General features: G+C 39.7%; 1 protein-coding gene across 1 annotated transcript in view; it reads left to right on the forward strand.

The window, feature by feature from the left end:
- Positions 1-5,192: 5,192 nt before the first annotated feature.
- LOC128307169 (histone lysine acetyltransferase CREBBP) overlaps positions 5,193-11,991 on the forward strand; it is a 24,996-nt gene continuing 18,197 nt past the window's right edge. The window contains exons 1-2 of the mRNA XM_053044906.1: positions 5,193-5,247; positions 10,575-11,991. The exon at positions 10,575-11,991 is cut by the window's right edge and continues 33 nt beyond it. Of these exons, the coding sequence (XP_052900866.1) occupies positions 11,964-11,991 (28 nt within the window). The 5' untranslated portion in view covers positions 5,193-5,247; positions 10,575-11,963. The remainder of the gene's footprint in view (positions 5,248-10,574) is intronic.

The following is an 11,991-nucleotide window of genomic DNA, read 5'->3' on the forward strand; positions in this document are numbered from 1 at the left end:
TGACTGTTTTTGATTTGCGAGACATTTAAATTTGACTTTTGCGTTTAAAAATCGGCCGCGTTTTCCCGCCCGCCACGAGCAGAACGAGAAGAATCAATCTGTGTGTGTGCAGTCTTTCTTACTCTTTCTTTCTCATTTACGCCGCATACGGGCCCTACGGCCCTTTGCCGTTTCGGAAATAAAGCCCGAACATGATCCGAACATGCATAAAACAAGACAAAGCATCATATGCTGTCGCTTTGTCTCTCTTTCGAGCTTTTGGTTAAAGAGAAGATCGGCTTCGCACACTGGTCTAATGCAGCAAGAAAACCCTTTTTGCCTATTACAGGGTTCTTCAATAGATAGGCTAAAACGTGAAAACTTTTCGAATCGCGCAAACGCTTACAGTTACAGGAGTTCGAATCAGATAAGGGAATATTTCTACCGTTTGAGAGAGCTTTGCGATTTTCATTGACATTTTTTCATGATGTTTTTAGTCGATGAAAAGACATTTCTAAATCATAGGGGGGGGTTTCCTGCAAACATTCTGGGGAGCAGTTAGTCAAAAGTTCATCTTAACATATTATTATGTTTCTTTCTTATTACGTTTTTCAATAATGAAGTATTTTCTAAGAGGTTTTATTGCATTTGCTTTTATTTCTTACTACTCATTAGAACAACTTCATGAACCTATTTGCAAGGAATTAGTGGGTGCAGGGAATAGGAAAGGCACCAGAACATTATATATTACCATTTTATTTACTACGAACATTGGAATGCTAGCAAAACAAAGATGTATAAGGCACTTAATTTTCCAAGCAAAGCAAAGCTTGTTCTTAAACCCCTACTAAGCTCATTTTCAAAGAAAAATTTACAGGGGTTTTGAATTGCTGTTTCCTCTTTAAAATCATATCTGATTTATTAAAAGGCATGTTCTAAAAATCCACTTCAAAACTGCTTCTTGTAATCCATTTTATTTTAAATGTTTACAAGCTAGCAAAAATATAAATTGTCTATTTTTTTTTTGTACATGACTATTTAATCCCTGTAAAATTAAAGCCTGCTGTTGTACATGCTTCTATGTTATACTGTATAACTCTTTGCCACCAAGAACACTTCCACGCCTAGAGGGCGCTAACAAAGCAATCATAGACTTTTGCAAATACATAACTAGAGGGCGCTGACGAGAAGAACGCAGTCGGAACCGGTTCGGTAGATTTTATTATGAATTGTTTTAACTAATTCTATTTCCGGTAAATGGAAAGTTTTTCAAAAATAAATAATACATACATAATACTGAACATTAAGACAAGCTGCGATAAAACCAGCACATTGTAATTATATAAGATTGAATTTCGCAACTCCGTCAAAATGCCAGACCTCAGTTAAAGTTTCAGAGGTTGTTGAACATAACTAGGCTTCCATATGTACAAGTAATTTCAACTAGGACGATAAAAATTGAATAGAAACGATTTGGTATTATTATCCAAATTATGGAACTATCTATTATGGAGCGAGCACCGTATGTTATATCGGTGTGCCACGATGTGCCCTACATACAATGAAATCTATTTTGGATGGTCTGTTTTGTACATTTGTAGTTGATAGTTTTCGGCCGAACACTCCCGGGAGAAGGCGCCATTTCACTGCTTAAAGAAGGAAACAAGAAGGACGTTGTTTATGAATAACACAAAGTGCTTTGTTTTGTCATGGATTTGAATTTACTAGAAAAACATGTACAATATCAACATATTGGTGAGAACTTTTGTAGAGTGTGGTCTATCGAATAAAATTGTTAGATCGTCTTGTAAAATTGTGAGTCAATCCATCAAATTGGATACTTCAGTAAATGATACATAACAATATGGCACACGTTAGTTTAGATTTACGAATACCACAAGATGTTAATTGATGGGAATTGCAATGCTTGATGTTTGCTGATTGAAGTTACACCAATAATACTGATACATACAATATTTTGCATATATCGATGAGGAATATCTGAGAGGAGCTCCTATATTGAATGCCTAGCTTAACAAAACAATACACTATCGTTGTATGAATAGGATAAGTCCGAAGTAGAGCTTTGGAGAGGTGACGACTACAGACCAATCGAGCATCACGCAACATCGCTCAACACGATTATTTTCCAACAACGTAAAGGTGAATCGGTACACCATTGATAAAATCTTCACTCTGAGAGATAATTCAAAAATACCGGATGTACAAGATTCCGGATAGCTAGTCGAGATAGAAGCCTCCTACTGCAAGTCACAGAATGCAGTATATATTGTAACGGGCACTTCTAGTAATCCTCTGTGGTCATGAGTCTTGGACGAAAGAAGTCAACACTCTCGCCTCTTCCGATCAGTAAGATTCGTAGTAGAGCACAGCGAGCTCGTTGGATTGAAGCAGATTAGTGACCTAGACATGTCACCACGACGTGCTTCACTGTAAACGGGCCAAAAAGTACACACAGTAGAAATGGACATTGGAGATAGTCATTGTCTCAAAATAATCATTGTATATCCTCACAGACAGAGGGTATGTTTGGCTCCAAAATAGACCGAAGGAATTCAATAATTCGTCATTCGTTTCTTATTCCTGACAAGTATTTAAACACCAATGTACTTCCTTTTAGTTCACACTTCAATAAACTTATCTAGCTTTGTGACTAACTTTTGATCTACTTGTATGCGGTCATTCTAACTAACCTGGCAAGTTTAGCACTGGCTATTTTATCATGTGAGGCCAAATCAATCAAATGGTTAACAAATACAAAAATTCCGGCATATTCTCTGTAATATTATCCATATGAGCTGGATCTGTGAAAATTTCTACCATGTAAAACGAGGATAAGGTTTGTACGATCCGCAAAAGGACCATTCTCTTGAGCCACTCATGCAAATTAGGTTCTAGTCGCGATATCACATAAAATAAAATGTATCGTAAAGGCAAACGCTACGAAAATGCTAAGCAAAATGTATCCCGATCTGCTGGCTATACCGAACACGTACAGGTTATCATTTGCAACATATCATAGTTTGTCTACCGAAAAAAGCAGCTTACCGAGTGTAACTCAAATTCGCGTTCCCTACTTAAATTCATATTTCTGTAAAATGACCAAGCAATGCAGTTTCACAGCATCAATAGCTCCTGGTTAAGTCTACGTAAAGCAATAATGTAAACCATGTTTTGGTCTCTCCAACAAATATCTTGCAATATGCAATGCATAAAGGTCCAGCTTTCTGAAAGGAAGAATGGAGATGTTATATACATTGAATGAAATGCAAATAGAAATCCATATTCACACTTATCCGCTTGGCAATGGAGTATTGACGAGTTATTTTGGCCTCACATTGTATTTAGAACATCGTGTGAGCTATCGTTTCCATCCCGGTACGCACTAAAAACTTAAAAAGACATTGTATATCGTGTATATCGCTGAGAAGTTCAACGTACAGCTAAAGCTGAATGTATAAAAGAAACAATTTGTCAATAAACCAGCATCGATTGCTGTATAGGTTTGTTATGAAAACTGTTTGCTGCAAAACACGTCAAACATTTTTCAACTGTCAGCCGACGCCACTTATAAACATTTTTGGATACTTTGCACATTTATTTTAATGCTTTTTTTCTGCGTCCGCGGATGCAGGAACTTGGGAATTGATTGTTGACTATCCTGTGTGTTGAGGTAATTAATTGCTCAACCTGTTTATATACCCACATATGAGAAACGCCATTTTGTTTCCATCCGCTTGTATGAGGAAAAATATTCCGCGTCAGCATTTTGCTGTATTATCATACGATTTTTCCACTTCCGATTGTGGATTATTCACGCTAACTAGCTTTCGCAAAAGTTTGTTCGAGATTTCTAGCGAGTGGAACTTATTGCCATTAATATTAAACCATGGGCAAGGCAAACAAAACTTTCTTCTTTCTCACGCCTGCTTCGTGAACAAAGAATCGTCTGTCAAATTAACTGCAATTACGAGTGTTGGGGAAAACATGTTAGCAATCGATAATATTAAATATCTACGTATTTACCACGTATTCGTATACAATTTCAAAACGGGTTGTATTATAATATTAATAACATTTACGATAATTTTGAATTTTCGGAAAAAAAATAATAAATTCTTAAAAGTGAGCAATAAATATTATAACATCATTTAAAGCTAATAATTAACATTTTAACAAAATCATAACATTTAAAATCGCTTAATATTACAGAATGAATGATTCTTGAGATTTTATGACGCTTTTTTCTTTTCCTTTACACCTCTATAGATATAGATGGACATCACATCCGTAAACGATTTATTGTCATCTAGACGACTTTCGCGTTTGACATCGAAATTGAAGACGTCAGACGAATGAAAATAATTCAAAACGCTACTGCAAAATCGTTGCAGATCATTTTAAATGCAATTGTTTTCTACGATTGACATGTTTTGGATTGGATTTTTATCATTTTTAGGTATTTGAAACACAATTGCAGTTTAGTAATAAGCTGGTCGAGCTCTTACAAACGCAATGGGTTGCGTTTTACATGATTGTTATTTGATGCTATGGAACTGTTAAGATTCATGTTTAGGTTGTTTTTATTAAAATAAGACACATATAGATAATGGGAAGTCGTTTTAATTGTTCAAATATTCTTTAGCGCATGGTATATTAAGGGATACATCGATAAACCTGAAAACGACTTCATAATAACTCAATTTGATTTATTTATTTTTACATCATAAAGATAATAATTTATTTTTACATCATAAAGAAGTAGCTTGGGGCGGCCCGGTGGCGTGATGGTAGCGGAGCCGGTCTTCACACGAACGGACTGGACCAAAATCCCATCTGGACCAATCCCCCGTAGCAAGGACTGACTATCCTGCTACGTGGTAAAATAAGTCGATACGGCCAGGCTGTTCTAACGAATAAAAAAAAATAAAGTAGTAGCTTCTAATTTGCAGCTTTCAGTATTTTTTTCGCAGAACTGAAATGTAACAAATCTTCAGAAAAAGGAACCTGCCAGGCAAAAATGGCCTATTGTTTTTATTTTAACAAATCGTTCGAAATGATAAACCAACCGTCTGACATGTAGCATAATTGACCGTCGGCTGGGAGAAACTGCTCTAGAGCAGTCTGACGTTTACCATTGTAGATGTGACGCACAGTATTTGTACGACCGAAAACACTGCAACAAAGCTATAAACATTTCAGGGAAAAAGCTTCAAGCTAAATAAACTGCAGCCAAATTCCGATCAAGTAAGTGTGCAAAAAATTTTATCGAAAAAATATTTTTATCTCACACCCACCGGGCCAGAACCTCCCGGGGGAGGGTGGTAAAAAATTAAGAGAAAATTTGTCTCATATTTTGTGATCATTCGCGCACTGAAAAATGGCAGCATCTCAAAGAGAAAGCGGGACAGTGCATGCAGCGAGTGAAAGAGAAAACGAGAGATACCGAAAGGCGTCAGACGTATGGTAGCGCTGTACACACAAATCACAGTGCAGTATCCCCCGGCAGCTGCTGGACGAGTAAGGGTTTTTCGTGACTGTCATTTCGAAAAACGGAGTGGCATAGCAATCTTTATCAACAAGAAAAAAAAGAAAAGTGACTCGTACTTGCGCGCCAGGTAAGATTTGTTTCACTAGCGTGAAGGAAAATTTACCGAAAAATCGGCACGCGTGAATAATATTTGCTCGAAGTTTTGGAAGAAAACTGCAAAACCGCGCGCACACACACGCACGCACGACGTTGGCTAAGCGCGGCTAGCATACGCTAGTCAGCACCGATTCCGTCCGGCCGTCTGACAGGGTGGGCACATCGCACTAACGCAGCGCCACCATACGTCCGTGCATGGAACTACGGTCGAGGTCACGTGAACAGCTTTCGGAGCAAAGGCGATCGAAAGAGGGCCCGACAGTGTACTGTAAAACAGCCGTCTCAGTCAGACATTTTCCTGACAAGCTCGGCGGTGGGTTAGGACTTGGGACAGACCAGTGCCGCCATTTTGACGTCGTCGCGCGACTCGGCCGCTCTACGTTCGCGAGAAAGCAAGCTCCGAATTTTTCCCATTCTGAGCCAAAAAAAAGAAAAGCATTTTTCACACGTTTTGGCTGTTCTGACAAGTTTTTTTTTTCGGTGTGTGTTCTTCCCATTCCCCCGCGCACCCTTCGTCTCATTGTTTGTTCTTCATTGTTGTACGACGCTAAAAAGGAGGAGTGAACGCGACAACGGGGGTTTTGCAAAAGTTGTTGGTGCGTGAGTGAAGCAATAGAAAGTATACATATCCCTGTGTGCGTTACGTGCTGTGTGCGCGGGCGCTCGCTCGCATGTGTGTGTGTGTGTACATGCGCGTCGAGTCCTATGCGTGTGCCATGGGAAATATTGCATGCTGGTTTTATGTGTGTGTGGTTCGTGTTTGAGTGTTTGGGATGATTTTTTTTAGCAAATGAGTTAGTTTAGTTGATGATTTTGTCGGAAGCTATTGTAGCCAGGATGTTTCCAATTCTTGGGCTGAATGGGTGCGTGGTTAACGCGTAAACATATCCGTTTCGTTAGGGTATATGTGTGTGCGATTATTTGTGCAGGAAACAATAGATTAGGAACCAAAGTTGTATTTTAACTTTAATTTTTCTTCTATGATTTCTTTTAAAATAAGCATAACTGACTCATTGTTGACCATGAAGGAAAATTAATATTGGCTTTACTTTCGTATTTTTTACTCCACATAGATCAAATTTGTTGATTTTTTGCGAGTGCCTGTGTTGTCATTTGTGGCAGGGAGGAAACAGCTAAAAAGAATGTTGCGTATAGAACGGTTTATCTAATGGTTTACACACACACTCATTGCTTTGTAACGATGGGAGCTGTCATTCGGCGTGAGTCCTTTCCGATGAGTCCTTTTTAGCATTAGCAAATGACAGTTCCGCGTGTGAGACCGAGATGTTTCAATGCGCGTAACAGCATCCCTTCAATACGAACGCTGTTGGTGCGTATGTGTGTTGGTATGGAAAAGTAAATTGCAGTGGTGTGTTTATATATGGCACGGCGGCCACCGCTCGAAAGGAGAATGACGACGCGTCCGTTAGGGTTGTCAATTTGTTGGTTGGAATAACATCAATACGCGAATATTTGTTTGAACTGTCTATCCGTTGTATTTATACCTTGAAGTGTTGTTTGTTGAGTCGTAACGAGCCACAATGTGATAAAAAAAACGCAATTTTGTGTTTGTTGTTATTGATGATCACGAGGCATTGATTGATTGAACCAGCTAGTTGTAGTATCGTATTGTTTTATTTTTTGAATTCTTTCAATTTAACGCCATGTTCGTATTGGAAACAAGTATTTGTATCGTGTCCCAAATAGAGTGTGTATCCGCAACAGTGGTCTCTTACGCATACGTCCTAAAAGCAGGTCGTGCGCGCCATAATCCATTGAAACAATTCACTGTGACCGAATGGAAAGCGTTTTCGGTTATGTCAATTAAAACAATGGCATGATAATATTTCTTTTTTCCAACTCACAACTGCAGGCTCGCAGTGTCCACAAAAAGCCCCTGTGCAGCACCAATACTAGCACAGGTTTTATACAAGTTGCTTTCCGTTGAGTGCGCGTACAATCGTAGTAAGTGTTCCCCAGCGTGGAAGTTGTATTTGTGCAAACCTCAACAATCGGATGCGGAGTGCACCAATGGCAAAACCGTGTTCAGTCAGAGACCCTTCGATATACAGTGAACACTTGGATGGGCAAGAAACCACCACATACGGGATGATACACAAATTCTCCTCGAAAAGAAGACCTTCACATGATTGTATTATGTGGGGGAGTTAATGTTTCTTTTTTGGTCTAAAATTGTTTAAAGTGATCAAATTGATTTCGTTCAAACTCTCTCAAATTTGGTTTGAGACTCGCCCAAACTTCGCTCAACAACCGGTGCAATTACGCCAAAATGTGTATCTCAACAGAATTCGTTCCATAAATGCAACGAGAGAGATACGTACAGAACAATTGCGAATCGTGGGGGTCGTTGTTGGAACCTGTTTTCCTCACTGGTTAGGTCCCTAAGATTTGTTAGTCTCAGCTGTCCGAATTAAATAAAAAAAAATCGAAACAAAAAGCGACTATGATACATCTCAGGAGGTTGCAGGTTGCTGGAGGTTGTCGAAAAGCGTTGGTACGTTGGTTAGGCACCACCTGTTCGTTTTTGTTGTTCAAGTTTGATTTTTTTTATATTTTATAATTAGAAGATAATTCCATCCTTCTCCAACTCTGATTGGGATATAAGGGGGCGACATCATCATTATCAATAAAGGAATAAAATAAAATATCGTCTGTAAGACAACAAACTCAAGAGATCTAGGCTTGTCATTTTCTAAAAATTTCAATAAAATGAAAATAGTGACGCTTTGAAATCCTTCTATTGGTTCAGAATATAATCGTTCCTTCTGTGGAACGATCGAACCGAGATCAACAAAAGTTACTAAGTGGTTTGCAGCTACATGTTGTTAATCGGGCGAAGATTATAACTTTATAGTTTATTTCTTGTTGCGCAGTTGAAGATACTAGATTTTATGCAACCGTTGGATGCTCACACTATTACACGAGAGATTGTTGGAGTTAAAAACGCTTTATCTATGATTGTTGGAGCAATGCTATTCATACGGTCACTACCAACCAACACATAAGAAAAGAATAGTGAATACTAAAAAATGGATTTCATTTGCTAATTCGTAAAAAATATAGTGGCATGCTAAATTCAATTTCCAAACATTTTTCTTTTAAAAGATAGTCTGTCTAAAAGAGTTGTGTAATTTGTGTTATATAGAATTTTCGATATTGGAACCTACAAAGCAAGTTGCACATAACTGTTATAAATCTGTGAAAATCATGTCTTTTATATTTATCTTATTTTTCCGTGAAACGAGTTCAACAAACTTATTAGATTCGTTGATCGACTCGGAATAGCTGTTGTGGCAAAATTTGTCGATAAGATCACATAAGATTCTCTTTGAATTTTTTTTAATTGGTTGCGGCAGAAAAATCCGGCCTGTCAATAGATCTTTTCCCTGTCAATTAATTGTTGACCGGTTTGAAAGCTTATTGAAGTTGCTACAACAGCAAGTCCAGAACGCAAAAGGTAATGAAGGCAGTTGTGTTTAAGAGTTGTTCGTCTTAGGAAAATTACGATTGTATGAGACATTCCAGGATCGTTGAGTTACGTCCTATAAAATTGAGTGGTAGACTCAGAATAGCTGTTGTTGCACTTTGGAACTTATAATCATCAAAGGTACTACTACTATTCGCTGACGTAAATGTCCTAACGGGCCATCCGGCATAGGTTCTGAGGCTTGAGGAGTTGTTAGTCCGTAGGCGCTCCGGCGAATCGGGCAGTTCCCTGACTGTGGTGGTTCCTGTTATAACAGGCATCCTTGGCAAGGATGTGGGTTTCTCTATGAAGATTCTCTCCTCTGACAATCCAAAACAAGGTACTACTACTACATCTACTTCATGCAGATGACAGAAAGATGTTCCTTCTTTGCCGCACTTCCCATACAATTGTCCCATTTGTCCAGCGGATACGTTGTCCTGAGGAGGTTGTGGAAAATCTAGGAGTATGTTTAGAGGAGACCTTCAATCTTAACCTTCAAGGAATAGATAAACCTGGTAAAGTCACACCAGTGCCAGGAAGATCCTCGATATAGTGCGTGTTTGTCCTATGATTTTTCTGATAGGTTTTGTTTACGGGCCCTGTGCTGCTGCTGGGTGCGGCCAATACTCGAATACCCTAGCGTGATTTGGGCATCTACCAGTAGCACTGATATGTCCAGAATTGAGAGAGGATGCAGAGACGGTTAATTTGTGTTGCGCTAAGCAATGTCAGTTTCATCGCTAATCTTTTAGATGCTTCTTCTCTGTTGTCCTGTGTGGACAACATGTCCCGCTCCCGTCGTTTACGCGTAGGACTCTCCTCTGTCGGTCCCTGGTCGTTTGATTCGTTATGGCCAGAATGATCCGTTTTTGAGAGCAATCAGAAATTTCATGTCCAATGTGTTCCATCACAATATTTCAAAACGAATTTTCCATAATCGTCTCTATTCATGTCAACTTGTTGTATTCCATGCATCCTAGTCCTATATTTCATACTTAATATCTCTTGTTGTGAATAGCAATACGGCCTGGCCGTTCCTGAGTAAATAAAAAAAATCTCTTGTTGTGAATAGCTTGGATTACGGTAGGTTTAGTTTTTGGTTACTTTTAAGGACGTGACGGTGGACTATTTATTCAAATGAAGATAAAGAGTTCGTGTTCACGCACCGTTTTCTTCAGTTTTATTAAAGACGATAAAAAGATCATTGTGCGATAAATTAGAGGGTTGCATACACATAATCTTCAACTTCAGGTTCTAGAGTTTTTAATTTCTGTAAGGTCCACCTCAGGAATGATTTAAGTTTAGGCGGTGTTGTAGTCTTGTTGTTCTGTTTGTTTACACAGTTTCATCAACTCTCATTCATGTTTACTAGCTTAGACTATTTCTATCCATTTTTTAAACAATTTTTTTCTTTTCTTTCTTTCTCTTTTCTTACAGACGATCGGGTTGGATTAGTTATAAAAAAGGTGATCGACTTTTGGCGCTTCGCTTTTGGAAAAGCGTCATAATATTTTAATGTGTCGAACCAACTACGGTGGCGGCAACTCCAAGCAGTAGGAAATAGCGGCTGAACAGACGAAAAATCCGTAGCCATGTTGTTTCGTGAGTGTGTTGTTCAGTATTCCGGATAGTGGTAGTGGTCCTTCTTAAAAAAGGGACACTGAACAGGAGGACAGCATGTGCGCGCGCACACACACACACAACCGAGCAGCAGCAGCAGCAGCAGCAGCAGCTGAAGAAAAGGTGCTGCAGCAGCACAACTTTAACACAATCACGCGTAGTCGAAGCAGCAGTAACAGCAGTACCGGAACACCGTACCATTTTTTCCCATGTTGGTGCTGAGCGGCTGAGCGGAAGAAGCAAACGAAGAAACCGAGCCAGAGAGGTCCGTTGTTTAGGTGTGCGCAGAGAGCGCGCGCGCGCGCGGTCTTGTGTGTATGCGTGTGGTGGTGATATTATATCGTCAATAATCTTGTGTGTGTGTGTGTGATACGTTGTGCACGCGCGTTCGGTCTCTCTCTCTCTCTGCCCCCTCTCGCTGTGTTGCACACCAACCATCTCGCTCTCTGCGTGCGCGCGTGTACTAGTGTGTGTGTGTGTGTGTTTCTGTGTATCCGTTGTGTGCGTCGCGTCGTAACACATCAGATAGTGTTTTAATGTGCCGTGTGTGTATGTGCGCTCGTACGCGTGTGAAGGCGTGGAATTTTGCATCGTGAAATCAATCATGCATCCTCATCATTTCATCAAGCAACCCGTACAACATCAGCAGCCGTCTGCAATAAACAAGAGAAATAGCAAATGCGGAGGAAAAGCCAACACGCGCATCCGAAAACACTAGCAAAGGTAGTAATAAAACGGAAAACCCGAGAAGACGTGATAGCCGAGTGAGAGAACGAGAGCGAGAGAGAGAGCAAGAGAAAAGGAGAAAAAACAGCTTCGCCGCATCAATCCACACTTGTAGCAGAGAGAAGCGGCAGCAAATGAAGTTAATATTAGCGTGAAGCAAGTGCAATTGTGGGAAAAGCAGCTAAGTTTAAAAAAATGCAACCGAGACAGAAAAGCAAAAAAAGTGTAACGTATAGTAAAAAAAAAGAAGTATCCCGAGTGGTGAAGACGCGCGCTCCGGCGGACGAGTGAACGCCAAAAGGGAACGAGTACACGAAAGGAGAAGTCCGAAGGGAAAGAAACGGAACCTGTGTGTGGGGTTATTGCAACTTGTTCGTTTCTTGTTCCTGATCGCACCACCAACGACGACATCCCCTGCTTCCTTTCTGTCTCTCCTTGTTGTGCGGTTCGCTTCTATCAAAATTCTTAAACTGATAAACAATGGCCGATCATATGGAGGAGCCACCGA

The sequence above is a fragment of the Anopheles moucheti genome, chromosome X (assembly GCF_943734755.1).
Source record: "Anopheles moucheti chromosome X, idAnoMoucSN_F20_07, whole genome shotgun sequence".
Lineage (NCBI taxonomy): Eukaryota > Metazoa > Arthropoda > Insecta > Diptera > Culicidae > Anopheles > Anopheles moucheti.